Source organism: Pan troglodytes, chromosome 2 (assembly GCF_028858775.2).
Source record: "Pan troglodytes isolate AG18354 chromosome 2, NHGRI_mPanTro3-v2.0_pri, whole genome shotgun sequence".
Classification (NCBI taxonomy): domain Eukaryota; kingdom Metazoa; phylum Chordata; class Mammalia; order Primates; family Hominidae; genus Pan; species Pan troglodytes.
This window is the reverse complement of record NC_086015.1, coordinates 57,856,698-57,872,349: the sequence shown is the minus strand read 5'-3', so window position 1 is coordinate 57,872,349 and position 15,652 is coordinate 57,856,698. Positions and strand designations below refer to the sequence as shown.

At 48.4% G+C, this 15,652-nt stretch overlaps 1 protein-coding gene across 4 annotated transcripts in view; it reads left to right on the top strand.

Annotated features, from left to right (window-relative positions):
* The window catches only part of CHDH (choline dehydrogenase), a 30,072-nt gene extending 15,416 nt beyond the window's left edge, over positions 1–14,656 (top strand). For all 4 annotated transcript variants that reach the window (XM_001173164.7, XM_016941316.4, XM_016941315.3 and 1 more), the window contains exons 3-9: positions 6,934–7,695; positions 8,344–8,495; positions 9,198–9,327; positions 10,390–10,524; positions 11,322–11,464; positions 11,968–12,070; positions 12,814–14,656. In XM_001173164.7, the coding sequence (XP_001173164.1) occupies positions 6,993–7,695; positions 8,344–8,495; positions 9,198–9,327; positions 10,390–10,524; positions 11,322–11,464; positions 11,968–12,070; positions 12,814–13,232 (1,785 nt within the window). In that variant the 5' untranslated portion in view covers positions 6,934–6,992 and the 3' untranslated portion in view covers positions 13,233–14,656. The remainder of the gene's footprint in view (positions 1–6,933; positions 7,696–8,343; positions 8,496–9,197; positions 9,328–10,389; positions 10,525–11,321; positions 11,465–11,967; positions 12,071–12,813) is intronic.
* Positions 14,657–15,652: the final 996 nt, after the last annotated feature.

Sequence of the window (15,652 nt, the reverse complement as noted above, 5' to 3'; positions counted from 1 at the left end):
TAAGAGCCAAGGCCTGGAATCAGGGAACCCAAGAACCCTCTTGGTGCTCTCCTCCACTGTGGCCAAGCTGGTGCCTGATTTTTGGTTGCTATGAAATTGCTCCCTTTGTGCAGATAGTTGTCAAACTTTGTGTTCCTGTTGGGGTGGGGGGCGAGGGGGACGATTGATGGAGCAAATAGAGATTTGCCATCTTGCTCTTCTCCTCCCTGATTTCAGTCTCTTTTAAGATGTATTAAGATTTGCTTTGTTTCCTAACATATGGTCTCTCCTGGAGAATGTTCCATGTGCACTTGGAAAAAATGTGTATTCTCTTGTTGTAGTGAATGTTTTGTATATATCTGTTAGGTCTCCAACTGGTTTATAGTGTTATTCAAATCCTCTGTTTCCTTACTGATCTTCTGTCTAGCTTCTGTCCATTATTGAAATCTGAGTATTGAAGTCTCCAGTTATTGTTGTAGGACTGTTTATTTCTCCCTTCAAATCTGTCATTGTTTGCTTCATTTTGGGGCCCTGATATTTGGTGCATATATGAATTGCATGTTTTAAAACTTCACATATATACAAATATATGTGAAGATATATATTTATAAATATATAAAATCTCATTTAGGCCACAGCCTCCTATAATATTCTTTTTGTGTGCTGAATATATTTTTAGGATTCATCCATGTTGATGTGAGGTGCTATGTGTCCTTCATTTTCACTGCTGTCTGGGGTTTCTTTGTATGACCAACTGAACTATACCTTTTTCTATGTCCTTTATATTTCCATATACATTTTGAAATCAGCATTTCAATTTCCACCAAAAAAAAAAAAAAAAAGCCTGCTGGGATTGGCATTGCATCAAATCTATAAATCAATTTGGGGAAAACTGACATCATAAAAATATTGGGTCTTCCTATTCGTAATATTTATTTAGGTCATCTTTAACTTCTGTCAATGTTTTGTAGTTTTCAGTATATAGGTCCTGTATATATTTTAAGTTTATTACTAAGTATGTCATGCTTCCTGGTGCTCTTGTAAGTGTTATTGTTTTGTCTTGTGGTTGCCCATGGAGGGTGGGATCAACCCCCCACCACCCAAAGTTGGTTTGAATGTTGAGACTAATAACATCACACACACACCAAGTGGCTACCATAAGGTTTATTGCTCACATAATGGAGCTTTATAGGGTGAGCAGGGCAAGCACCCAGGCTTGTCTGTGAAGGAAGGGGTGAGTGTTCCTGGTTATTATTATAGTTAGGGAGTGGAGTCAAGGTGAGAATCCCACACGTGAATTGGATTTGCATGACTTGAACCTCCCTGTTGATACTCCAGGCAGGAATGCCAGAGCTTTTTTATTCACTTGCCCAGGTGTGGGGCAAGAGGGGAAGAGGGAGGGATGGAGCTTGAAAGCTATCAGTAGTCAAACATCAAAAATGGAGTCAGGCTCTATTATAGTTTTAAAATACTGTTTAAAAAGGCAGTTTCAGGCTCACAGCAAAATTGAGAGGAGGGTGAAGAGATTTCCCATATAACCTTTGCCCCTACACATGCATAATCCTCCCATTAACAACATCCTCGCACTAAAGTGGTACATTTATTACAAATAATAAACCTATATTAGCACATCATTATCACCTAAAGCCCATAGTTTACATTAGGGTTCACTCTTGGTATTGCACATTCTATAGGTTTGGACAAAAATGACCTGTATCCACCACTGTACAGAAAACAGATTAGTTCCCCGCCCTAAAAATCCTTTGTGGCCTGCCTGTTTATCCCTCTCCCAACTCCTGGTAACCACTGATCATTTTACTGTCTCCATAGTTTTGCCTTTTTCAGGATGTAATATCGTTGAACTCATATGGTTTGTAGCCTTTTCTGATTGGCTTCTTTCATTTAGTAATTATGCATTTAAGTTTCCTCCTTGTTTTTTCATGGCTTCCTGGCTCATTTCTTTTTAGCACTAAATGATATTCCATTGTCAGGATGTACCACAGTTTATTTATCCATTCACCTACTGAAGGATATCTTGGTTCCTTCCAGCTTTGGGCAGTTATGAATAAAACTGCCATAAATATTTATTTTCTGGTTTTTGTTTGGACATAGTTTTCAGTTCCTTTGGGTAAATACCAAGGAGCACAATTGCTGGATCATGTGGTAAGAGTGTGTTGATTTTTACAAGAAATCACCAAACTGTCTTCCAAAGTGGCTGTACCATTTAGCACTCCCACCAGCCATGAATGAAAGTTCCTGTTGCCTCACATCCTTGTCAGCATTTGATGTTGTCAGTGTCTGGATTTTGGCCATTCTAATATGTGTATGGTAGTGTCTCACTCTTGTTTTAATTTGCATTTTCCTGATGACATATGATGTGGACGATCTTCTCATATGCATCTTTGCCATCTGTCTATCTTCTTTAGTGAGGTGTCTGTTAAGGTCTTTGGGCCATTCTTTAATCAGGTTATCTGTTATTGAGTTTTAAGAATATATTTATTTGTGTATTTACATAGTAGTCCTTTATAAGGTATATCTTTTGCAAAGATTTACTCCTCGTCTGTGACTTGTCTATTAATTCTCTTGATAGTGTCTTTAGCAAAGTAGAAAACTCACATTTGATTGAAGTCCAGCTTATCAATTATTTCTTTCATGGACTGTGCCTTTGGTGTCGTAATATATAAAGTCATCATCAAGCCCAGGGTCATCTAGAGGTTCTTTCTCCTGTGTTATCTTCTAGGAGTTTTATATTTTACATTTAGGTCTGTGATCCATTTTGAGTTAATTTTTGTGCAGGGTATAAGGTCTTTGTCTATATTTACTCTGTGTATGTGTGTGTGTGTGTATGTCTAGTTATTCCAGCTCCCTTTGTTGAAAAGACTTTCTTGCTCTATTGTGCTGCCTTTGATGATTTGTCAAAGATCAGTTGGCTACATTTATATGGGTCTATTTCTGGGCTCTCTGTTCTGTTCCATTGATCTATTCACCAATATGACACTGTTTTGATTACTGTAGCTTTATAGTAAATCTTGAAGTTGGGTAGTGTCAGTCCTCCAATTTTGCTCTTCACTTTCAGTATTTTGTTGGCCATTCTGTGTCTTTTGCCTCTCCATATATACTTTGAACCAGTCTGTTAATATCGACAAAATAACTTGCTGTGGTTTTGACTGGGACTGCATTGAATTTGTAGATGAAGTTGAGAAGAACTGACATCTTGACAATATTGAGCCTTCCAATTTGCAAACATGAAATACCTCTCCATTTATTTAGTTTTTAAATTTCATCAGGGTTTCATAGTTTTCCTCATATAGATCTTACACATATTTTGTTAGATTTATACCTAAGTATTTCTTTGTGATGCTTATTTATTTATTTAGGGGCAGGGTCTTGCTGTCACTTAGGCTGAGGTGCAGTAGTCCAGGCTGGAGTGCAGTGGCTCAATCATAGCTCTCTGCAGCCTCAAGCTAGGACTACAGGTATGCACCACCACACCCAGTTACTTTATTTTTTACTAGTTATTTATTTTTTTAGAGATGGTATATTTAGTCTGTTCTCTCATTGCTATAAAGAACTACCTGAGACTAGGTAATTTATAAGAAAAGAGGTTTAATTGGCTCATGGTTCCACAGGCTTTACAGGAAACACGGCTTGGGAGGCCTCAGGAAACTTACAATCATGGCAGAAGGTGAAGGGGAAGCAGGCATGTCTTACATGACTGGAGCAGTAGGAAGAGAGAGAGGAGGGGAGGTGCCACACGCTTATAAACAACCAGATCTCATGATAATTCACTGTCATGAGAACAGCAAGAGGGAAGTCTGCCCCTATAATCCAGTCACCTCTTCCAACATTGGTGATTACAATTCAACAAGAGATTTGGGTGGAGGCATAAATCCAAACCATATCAGATGGGGTATTTCTATGTTGCCCAGGCTGGTCTCAAACTCCTGGCCTCAAATGATCCTCTGACCTTAGCCTCCCAAAGTGTTGGGGTTATATGGGCCACTGCACCCAGCCTGGGGTGCTAATTTAACTGGTATTGTGTTTTTAATTTCAAATTCCACTTGTTTGTTGCTGGTATATAGGAAAGCAATTGGCTTTTATATATTAACCTTATATCCTGAAACCTTGCTATAATTGCTTATTAGTTCCAGGAATTTTTGTTGATTCTTTTAGATTTTCTATATGGACAATCATGTCATTAGCAAACAAAGTTTCATTTCTTCCTTCCCAATCTGTACCTTTTCCTTTTGTTGTCTTACTGCATTAGATAGGACTTCTAGTACAATACTAAAAAGGAGTGGTTCAAAGGGACATCCTTGCCTCATTCCTGGTTAGTGAGAAAGCTTTGAATTTTTTACCATCAGGTATGATGTTAGTTGTAGGGTTTTTGTAGATATTCTTTACCAAGTTGGGGAAGTTTCCTTCTACGCTTGGTTTACTGAGAGTTTCTATCATTTAACGGATGTTAAATTTTGTCAAATGCTTTTTCTGCATCTGTTAATATGATCATGTGAGTTTTCTTTTTCAGCCTGTTGATTATTTTTGAGTGTTGAACCAGTCTTGCATACTTGAGATAAAGCCCACTTGGTTGTGGTATATAATTCTTTCTATACATACTTTGATTCAATTTTCTAGTATTTTTGTTGAGTGTTTTTATCTATGTTCATGAAAGATACTGGTCTGTAGTGGTTTTTTTTTTTATTGTAATGTCTTTGTCTGGTTTTGTTATTAGGGTGATGCTAGCCTCACGGAATGAGTCAGGAAGTAATCCTCTGTTTCTATCTTCTAGAAGAGACTGTAGAGTACTGGTATAATTTCTTCCTTAAATGGTTGATAGAAATCACCAGTGAGCTTAGTCAAGCTTGGTGCTGTTTTGGAAGGTTATCTATTATTGATTCAATTTCTTTAATAGATATAGGCTTATTTGGAGTGTCTTTCTTCTTGTGTGAGTTTTGGCAGCTTGTGTCTTTCAAGGAATTAGTCCATTTCATCTAAATTTTCATCTACTTTATTTTTAAAGATGTATTCCCTGGGTATAATTTTTCAATTTCAGTAAACTAGGACTAGAGGTTTTTTTTTTTTCTTTCAATATTTAAAGTTGTCACTCCATTATCTTCTGGATTGCATGTTTTCTGAGAATTTTGCTGTCATTGTTATATTTATTCCTCTGCATATGTTTTTTGTCTGGCTACAGTGATGATTTTCTCTTTATTTTGAAGTTTCAGCAGCTTAACTATGATGTACTTAGATGTGTTTTTCTTTGTACTAATCCTGCTTGGGATGCTCTAAGCTTCTTGAATCCATAGTGTTTTGTCTTGCACTACGTTTGGGAAAGTCTCAGCAATTATCTCTTCAAATATTTCTCCTCCCTTGTTCTCTGTCTGTTCTTTCCGCCTTGCCCTCCTTCCCCACTATTTCCCCCTCAGACTCCAGTTATCTGTACTTTAGTTTGATATTGTCCCAGAGTTGTTGGTTGTTTTTTCTCTCTTCCCCTCTTTATATTTCCAGATTCTTTTCTGTGCTATATCCAATTAAAAACTGTTCTTCTCTAACATTGTATTTTTTTCTTGCATTTATGTTTTTTTCTATAGTTTTCATTGTTTGGCTGAAGTTTCCTATCTGTCCACCTTTTCAACTATATCTTTTATAATGTTCACCTTGGTTAAAGTCCTTGTTTGATGGGTTCTAACATCTGGGTGCATTACTCCTTGGTCTGTTTCTGTTGACTACTTTATCTCTTGATAAGGAGTCATTTATTTGCCTTGCTTTTTGGTATGTATCCTAATTTTTTATTGAATGCTAGACCTTGTGTGTAATGGGATAGTGGAGACTGAGGTAAACAGTATACCTAGCAAAGGACCTGTCTTTCATTCTGTTGGGTTGTTAGTGTGGAGTGTTGTCAGTCTGGTGGGGAGTGGTGTGGGGCCTGGAGCTCTGAAGAGTTCTTCTCGGTGTTCCGGCAGCCTCAGACATACCATTCAGGAGGCCCCACCACCTCTGTCTCCTATGCCTGTGCAACAGTGGACGGGAGGAGGAAAAAGAGCCTCTGTACTCCAGTGGTAGGCTGCTGTTACTTGGTGCAGGGCTTGTGGAAGGGGTGGTGAGATTTATCAGGCTTTCCTTTTGTTTCAGCCTCAGTCTTGGGCAGGCCTTGTTGGTCTGAGCCTCATGGATGGGGCGTTCTCAGGCGTTCTTTTCAATGGAGGTTTTCATGACATATCCTGTTTCTTTTCTACCTCTGTGCACTATGCTGGGATTGATTTGAACATTGTTAGGAAAGGGCCCTTTCAAAGCTATTGCCATTTTTCTGTTAAAACGCTAGCATTCTACAGAGTGATCTTTGAAGAGTGTAGCTCTGATCTTGAACCTGCTTCAAATCCCTCTAGTGCTCCCCATGGCCCCTCGGGTCAAAGGCTTTGAGCTCTACAGTCTCGTGCCTCTCATGCTGATCTTCCTTCCGTTATTTAAGTCTTGTCCTTTTCCCAGGCCCTAAACCATCCGTTTTGAGAGCAGATGTCTTTCTGTGTATTGCTGCAGGAACTGGGTGGGGCAGGGAATAGTGCCTAGCACATGGTAGGGGCTGAGCCCACTGTCTTGAAGGGATGAGTACAAATACTCTGTTTTCTTTCTCCCTTGGAAAGCCCTTCGCCCCCCTGCCTTCCAGCAGGCAGACTCCAGCCCAGTCTCCAGGTTCATACACAGGGCACAGGGAAGCATTTTACCCCTTAGTTGGGGGAGGGGCCTTTCTGCTGCCCCATCCCCTGGCCTGTGCCTGTGCATCCTGGCACATCCAAAACAGTTCTGAAATTCCTGTGTGTCCCTCACTTCCTCCTCCTAGTTCCTTTGAGCAGCCACATCAGGCTGGGCCTGCTGCACCCTGCCCCGGCAGGCCGTTGGTGAGCATACCCTGGATATGCGGAGTTAAGATTTTTAAAGCCCCTCTTCCTGTTTTAGGGAGAAGTGAGTCATCTCATTCCCCTCCGTGGATCAGAGGACTTGGACTAGATAGAAGCATGTGGTGTCTCCTACGAGGCCTGGGCCGGCCCGGAGCCCTGGCACGGGGAGCCCTGGGGCAGCAGCAATCCCTGGGTGCCCGGGCCCTGGCCGGCGCAGGCTCTGAGAGCCGGGACGAGTACAGCTATGTGGTGGTGGGCGCGGGCTCGGCGGGCTGCGTGCTGGCCGGGAGGCTCACGGAGGACCCCGCCGAGCGCGTGCTGCTGCTGGAGGCCGGGCCCAAGGACGTGCGCGCGGGGAGCAAGCGGCTCTCGTGGAAGATCCACATGCCTGCGGCCCTGGTGGCCAACCTGTGCGACGACAGGTACAACTGGTGCTACCACACAGAGGTGCAGCGGGGCCTGGACGGCCGCGTGCTGTACTGGCCACGCGGCCGCGTCTGGGGCGGCTCCTCATCCCTCAATGCCATGGTCTACGTCCGTGGGCACGCCGAGGACTACGAGCGCTGGCAGCGCCAGGGCGCCCGCGGCTGGGACTACGCGCACTGCCTGCCCTACTTCCGCAAGGCGCAGGGCCACGAGCTGGGCGCCAGCCGGTACCGGGGCGCCGATGGCCCGCTGCGGGTGTCCCGGGGCAAGACCAACCACCCGCTGCACTGCGCATTCCTGGAGGCCACGCAGCAGGCCGGCTACCCGCTCACCGAGGACATGAATGGCTTCCAGCAGGAGGGCTTCGGCTGGATGGACATGACCATCCATGAAGGTAGTGGTCTCCCTTCTCTTTTTTAAAAAGCACTACCGCCTACCCCAGCCCCCACCCATCTTGGCCCGTGGCTCCGGGCTCCTGGCTCCAGCATGGTCAGGAGGCATGGGCAGACTGAGGCTGGCACGACCGGGAAGAGATCTGGCTTAGTATACCCCCCAAGAGTACAACCCAGAGCCCTGAGAGTGACCCAAGATGGTGACCCTGGGCATTCTCTGCACCTTTGGCCCCTGTTGGTGTGGATAACAGAGAATCAGCTCTCTGGACAGACAGCCTAAGTCCTCTGGGGACTTGCACATGGGGAAACTGAGGCACAGAGTGGTGAAAGGCCTTGCTCACAGCAGGACAGAAGCGAGCCAGGGCTGACCCGGGGCTTCTGCCTGCCTCTTGAAGGCTCTCACCCCTCTGGCTGTGCTCCTGGTCTCTGTGTCCTCCTGTTTGAGGGTGAAGGGTACTTTTCCACCTGCATCCAGGGGACCCCAGGCAGATGTGGACTCAGCAGGGCAGGGTCTTTCCGTCTCAGCTTTACTTTGAAGGCGGGACTTGCAGTCAGAGCTGGGCATATCCACTCTTTCTCCAGCTCCTTCCTCCTGCCCAGGTGCCAGGGGAGGGCGGAGCCATGCCTGACCACCTCACTCCATCCTGCAGGCAAACGGTGGAGCGCGGCCTGTGCCTACCTGCACCCAGCACTGAGCCGCACCAACCTCAAGGCCGAGGCCGAGACGCTTGTGAGCAGGGTGCTATTTGAGGGCACCCGTGCAGTGGGCGTGGAGTATGTCAAGAATGGCCAGAGCCACAGGGTGAGTGGACTGCAGCTGGGGTCCTGGAAGAAGGGGGTGGGCAGTGACCCTGGTGGTCCAGCTCAGAGTGGGCAGGAGTCACGCCCTCACCCCCAGCCCCACGTGCTCATCCCTGTGATGGCTAGGGGAAGGGGCGAGTAGCTGATGGCAGTGGGCTGGTGGAGGTGAGGCAGCCCCTAGTCCTGCCACCTAGAAAGGGCCTATGGTGTCAGTGCCCCTGTGTGCCATGCCTAATTCAGAGCTGTCCCCCAGTACCTTCCACACCATTTCAAGGCACTGATGTCACAGAAAGCTATAGGTTTACACTAGAGGTTTTAAAACCCATAAATGTGATTGTACTCTATTTTCTGTGTTGTTGGCAGGGGGTCTGATTGTTTTGCAGCTTCATGTGTAGATCTGGTTCACCGCTTGCTCTCTCTAAACCACCCACTTGAATGCCTGCTTTCATTTATCTCATGTAAGCCCTCCCCTCCTGTTTCTAAGGCTGTCACTACTGTCCAGCTGTAGTTGCACCTGCTGGTTGCTTTCAAGTAGTGACTCAGCGAGTTTCCTCTCCTTGATTCTGGGGCCTGTCCCGGGTGTGCCACAGGATTCCACATCCCAAGGCCGTGTTCTCATGGTGCTGGCTAGAGTAGGGCGCTGGTCTGTGAGTCAGGAGAACAGCTGGCTTTTCGGGGAGTGACCTGGCCGGACCTCTTCCAGGCTTATGCCAGCAAGGAGGTGATTCTGAGTGGAGGTGCCATCAACTCTCCACAGCTGCTCATGCTCTCTGGCATCGGGAATGCTGATGACCTCAAGAAACTGGGCATCCCTGTAGTGTGCCACCTACCTGGTGAGTCCCCTTCTTTACTGCTCCCCAGAGGCTGTCTCTGCTCAACAAAAGGCTTAGTGTATGTATCTTATTAGCATGAAGTTGTATGTATCTTATTAGCATGAAGTGGGGAGGTGGTGGCAGTCAGTGATCCTTGGAACTATCACATCGTCCCCGAGAGCCCGAAGGTTTCCCAGGCCTCACTGGACACTGTCATCCCTGGGCCCCGAGTCTTGCATTGTTTTCCTTCTCCCTCCCCCGGCTGCCCTATTTCACTTGGAGAAGGGCACCCTGCAGCAGGGAGTATCTGCCCGTGAAGCCCCACTGGGTCGGGCATGGGCGTGTCACCAGGGCAGCTCTATGGCGAGAGGGGTCCAGGCCTCATCCTTCCATCCACAGGACTCGCTGGCTGCCCTGAGCATGAATGAGGTCAGCTCCGTGCTCCAGAGCCTGCTCTTCATGTTAAGATGTAAACTTTATTTTATAAACTGTCTCTGATGCTCTTGAGGGTCGGGCTCTGTCTCTTGCCCTCCTTGATAACCCTACTCCGGGAGGGCTAGGCCTTTGTGCATTTAGGCTTCATCATGAGGGGCCCGGGGAAGTGCTGCTTCATGATGTTGACCTGCCCAGTGTCCCAATAGGCTTGGATGAATTCATGCAAGGATGGTGTAGCATGACAGGGCTGCTTCCTCCTTCCCCACGCTGGCGTGAGGGTGGGGCTGCTGTCTACCCCTCTGGCCATCACCATCCAGCGACCGCTCACCAAGCAGTGCCTGCTGAAGGCGTAGGCCCTGCCCTCACAGGGGGCTGCTGAGCAGGGCTGACAAGGGGCACCCAGAGGCTGCCGTAGGAGTGAGTGACAAGGACAGGTGGCCTTGGCAGCATCCAAGGCAGGCCAGACTTGGCCAGGAGTGCACACATATTGTGTCTGGGAGGCAGCCTTTAAGCTGAGACCAGGGAACTGAGCAGGAGCTGGTCCAGAAGATAAGGGAATAGGCAAGAATTTTTCAAAACCAGGGGGATATTGAGAAGCAGCTGAGCCCCCTTGGTAGCCATTTTCTAAACCACTCCTTCCCGTATCAGGGGTTGGCCAGAACCTGCAAGACCACCTGGAGATCTACATTCAGCAGGCATGCACCCGCCCTATCACCCTCCATTCAGCACAGAAGCCCCTGCGGAAGGTCTGCATTGGTCTGGAGTGGCTCTGGAAATTCACAGGTGAGCACGCTTATCAGTAACCTGGGAGGAGACTGTCTATAAGCATTGAGACCTCCTTCCTGAGGAGCTGAACAGGGGTTCTGGCCACTGGGTTTGATGCGGAACTATGCCATTTACCTTAGCCCTGAGCCTCAGTTTTTCCATCTTCAAAATGGGGATGCACAGTTTCAACCTGACAGGTTGAAGCGAGGACCAGAAACAATAGCACATGCCAAGGAGCTTAGCCCAGCGCCTGCTGGAGGTAAGACTCCTCGGGGCTTAGGGGCTGCTCTTCCTTACAGATGAGCAGGGATGGCCTTGTGCTGGACAGCAGGCGAGGTCCAAGGAGCCAGGAGAAAAGGTGGAGAGAGGAGACTTTGGGGCTAGACTGCAGAATCAGCATTCATCTTTCAACCTTTTCCACTTGATTTGTAGCTGTGCCTGGGCCAGGAAATGGTAGTTTAAAATCCTACCCATCCACTCAGTCTGTATTTCTCACACACCTAGTACGTGCTGTGTGCTGTGCTAGGTAGTGGGAAGAGCCGGTAAGGCAGGTGGCATGGGCAGTGGCAGAATTGGCCCTGGTAGAGAGCAGAGCTGATGCCATCCTTTTGGCAAATAGCTGACATTTTATGGTGTGGTGCTGGGTGAGCCCCCTGTGAGGGGTGAACAGATGTGGACAGGACTTGGGTCCAGGCACTAGAGTGGGGTCCAGGAAAGGGAAGAGGAGTGGCCAGGAGAAAGGAGGAAACCAGGAGCAGCCGGCCCACCTGCCACGGCCTGACTGGCTCTTCTGCCTCATCCTCTTCTGCTTCTAGGGGATGGAGCCACTGCCCATCTGGAAACAGGTGGGTTCATCCGCAGCCAGCCTGGGGTCCCCCACCCGGACATCCAGTTCCATTTCCTGCCATCCCAAGTGATTGACCACGGGCGGGTCCCCACCCAGCAGGAGGCTTACCAGGTGAGCAGGTGGAAGAGCCTCGGCTTCCCAGGATGTCTCCTTCCCACCAGGAAGGAAGATGCTCCCATCTTCCAAGGCAGCATTCTCCCTGGTGCCATATGGCTGCAGAGTGGGGGACACAGAGGCCTGTCCCCTGCCTTCCAGTTGCCCAGCGTGTCAGTCTGCGTGGTGCGTGCCAATGGTATGATTGTTTCATGCAGGCTAGGTACCGAGCACCAGAAATGGGACAAACAGAGGGGCTGACTTGGCTCTGGGATCACCACCTCTGAAAGCTTTGAGCCATGGAGTATGAGGCCAGGATGAAAGAGTGATTCCTTGAGGTGGTCTGTAATCACTCGTGGAGGTGGGTACCATGCGGGCAAATGCTAACATGCATCTGTTCCCCACTGATTCTGGAAGTGATTCTGGAAGCAGAGGCCCACCCTACAGGTAAACCAGGGTTGACAGAGGTCACCGTGGATGTCTATGGAGGGACCGTCACTGCTTCCTCTGTGTTCTTCTAGGTACATGTGGGGCCCATGCGGGGCACGAGTGTGGGCTGGCTCAAACTGAGAAGTGCCAATCCCCAAGACCACCCTGTGATCCAGCCCAACTACTTGTCAACAGGTACTTCACCCACCTGTGTCTTCCTGGGCTTGAACAAACGAATGCCTTTGTGGGGTTCCTGTTTATCCCTGAATCATACCCTTGGACTACACTTTCTAAGACACAAGTGACCCTCTGTCGTCCCCCACCCTGTCACTTTAGGCTGTAAACTTGCATAGGCAGCCCCGTAGTGTCCTGGGACACATGAGATAAATGAAGTCCCGGGGTTTAGACAGTAGGGGAGATTTGCAGCTTTCAGAACAATCTGCCATGATGTGCAGGAAGACCACGCCATGCAGGTGCCAGGTCTGTAGGTAGAGCATTTTTCCTGTTGTCACTCTGAGCAGTCTCTAAAAGCAAATTCCATTCCTGGGCCTGCCTCTTTGCATGCAGCAAAAACGAGCACTACCCACTGGGCAGGTTTTGCCCAGCAATGGCTGCAGGGTGCTCACGGCCCCACTGTAGCAGGGGCAGGGTGTGTGTACTTATCCCTGCCCTACAGATAAGTCAGACCCCTGATTTAAACCTGGGCCTCTGGGTGGGCTGTGTCCGTGTAGGATGCTACCTTTGAGCTACACGGTACAGTCTAACCCGCTGTGGGCAGGGGACAAGCAGCCTGCTGGCTCAGTCCCCCATGGCCCTGAACTTTGTCCCCAAACACCATCCCCTCAGACAGCTTACAGAGCCTCTCCATGCCGTGAATCTTCCAGTGAGGCCAGCACGGGCAAAAGGAGGGGTCCTCACCTGTTTCTTCTCCTCGACAGAAACTGATATTGAGGATTTCCGTCTGTGTGTGAAGCTCACCAGAGAAATTTTTGCACAGGAAGCCCTGGCTCCGTTCCGAGGGAAAGAGCTCCAGCCAGGAAGCCACATTCAGTCAGATAAAGAGATAGATGGCTTTGTGCGGGCAAAAGCCGACAGCGCCTACCACCCCTCGTGCACCTGTAAGATGGGCCAGCCCTCCGATCCCACTGCCGTGGTGGATCCGCAGACAAGGGTCCTCGGGGTGGAAAACCTCAGGGTCGTCGATGCCTCCATCATGCCTAGCATGGTCAGCGGCAACCTGAACGCCCCCACAATCATGATCGCAGAGAAGGCAGCTGACATTATCAAGGGGCAGCCTGCACTCTGGGACAAAGATGTCCCTGTCTACAAGCCCAGGACGCTGGCCACCCAGCGCTAAGACACTTGCTGCTGGAGGATGACCAGGGAAGCCTCCTGATAAGCCAAGAGGGCCAGCACAGCCCTTGCTCCCAGGCTCCTGCCTGAAACTATCTAGCACACTAGGACCCAGGTGGTACCCTACTCAGTGGCTGAGAATTGGATAAAGTCTTGGGAAATGAGACAAGTACTGGGCAGTGAATCCAGCTCCTTTTCCCCAGCCTTTCCCTGTGGGCCATTTGGGGAAGGCCAGCATTCAGCCTGAGATGTTCCTCCCTGCCTCCTGGAGGGACAGAAGGGGAGGATGGTTAACTCCTGCCGCATCCTTTTTCTTGTGTTCACGTGGCATTCTCTAACCCAGGGCAGTGGTTCCTTCCCAGGCCATGCACAGAGGCTGGGTGCCTGCCAGACCCACGGAGGGTTCGCGAAGGAAGGGGCATCCTCCTTCTTGAGCTGCAAGCTTTAGCTGAGGCAGTAAGTCACACAGTAGTTAGTTCAGCCTGGGCTGGCACATAAATCCCCAGTGTCCCTGTTGAGAGGGGAAAGTTGCCTGCTGGTAGAAAAACTGGCTTTTCCTTTCTCGCTTCCTAATTTCACTCTCAGAGTGAGGCAGGTAACTGGGGCTCCACTGGGTCACTCTGAGAGGGTTGTGGCTCTGGTTCTTATTAAACCAGGGCCAGGTGCAGGACTCCTCACACCTGTAATCCCAGCACTTTGGGAAGATCACTTGAGCTCAGGAGTTCAAGACCAGCCTGGGCAACATAGTGAGACCTTGTCTCTGGAAAACAATTAGCTGGGCATGGTGGTACACACCTGTAGTCCCAGCTACTTGGGAGGCTGAGGTGGGAGGATGGCTTGAGCCCAGGAGGTTGAGGCTCCTGTGAACCCTGATGGCACCACTGCACTCCAGCCTGGGTGACAGGGTGAGACCCTGTCTCAAAAAAAAAAAAAAAAAAAAAAAAAAACCTGAGATTTTTTTGGACCTTATTCAAGGGGAGAGGAGTCTGGAGGAAATGCCACTTGGCTTCACTACCAAAGGTTTTATGACTTAGCAGTTTAAAAGGTTTTCCTTTTACCAAGAAATGCAGAAACCAAGAGCAAACCCCACGTACCAGATCACTGATTCCTACTGAAGCAGCTAGCCAGAGAAAGGACTCTCTCATACTGGTCTTAGGAAATGACTTGGCAGCCTGAGCCATCCCAGCAGTGGACAAGGATGGTTAATTCTTATTCTGTAGACGTCCACAGGAACAGACTAGGATGGAAAACACAGTTAAGCACAGCCATGCACCCTGTTGCTGTAGAAATGCCCCTGTGTGAAAGAAAAATAAATTCAAGACTGGAGTTTTGGAGGAAAAAAAATACAAGTAGCATTTACAACAGCTCTTTGCTCTTTAAATTTCTTACCATTCAATAAAGTGATCCAGTCACTTACATTTGAACTGAGATGCCTTCTCCAGACTGTTCTGACAAGGTAATGAAAATAAAATGCACTTGGATTTTTCCAGACATCCACATCCACCGTCAAGGGCTGGGAAGAAAAGCATTGTTGTGTGGAAACCTGCAGCTATACTAGGCCCAGAATAAGGACGGGAGGAAATTGGGGGATTCCAGGCTTTGCTCGGATCTGAGAGGATTGGGGCGGCTTACAGACTGGGGCGGGGGGGTCCGACAGCCACAAGTTAGTTTTCTGAGACAAACCTTCGAGAGAGGCAGCAGGAAGAAACCCATCACACCTCTCCTTTTAAAAATCTTAAACAGCTCTTGTTTAATCTTACCTGTATTTTTTAAAATTTTTGTTCGAAGAGAGGGTCAAGAAAGAAAATTCTAAACCAGCCAAGAGACTTATTTCTCCTACGGAGGGTCCCCACCTGCCCCACAGCAGCAGTCCATGGCCATCAGTCACCTGGGTCTCGGGGCTGCCTACAAGAGTGCAGAAACAGGAGTTCAGGTGCCAGCCCCGTAACTTGGAGGGCCTCGTGCAGCTTTCCTGCTGGAGCGTGTGTGGATTCAGGGGCAGGGGATAGTCCTGGGCCAACCATGACTGTGCTGACCCTTCTTCTCTGGAACAGGTATGGATATGGCAGGGTGACAGTCACTTAGTTCTACCATCTCTGTGTCCCATGGGTGTGTCAGCGTCTGAGACCATGGTGGGTTCAGTCTGGTGGCTGTATTTTAAAATAAGCAAAATGTCATATGGTAAGAGGAGCCCATTGGTGATGCTGCTCAATTGCACCCAGGCCCTTCTTTCACTCTCAAATACTTAGTCATGTTCTACACAATCGCACAATTTGGCCATAAACAGGAATGAGGTTCAAAAGAAAAGATGGTAAGTGTCACATGTCCAGAACCTGAACATTCCCCTGCCATGAAGGGAGTCTTTCACCCCAGGAGGAGAGGCTGTCACCTGAGGAAGCCAGCATGGGGGAGAAAGGCACTTGC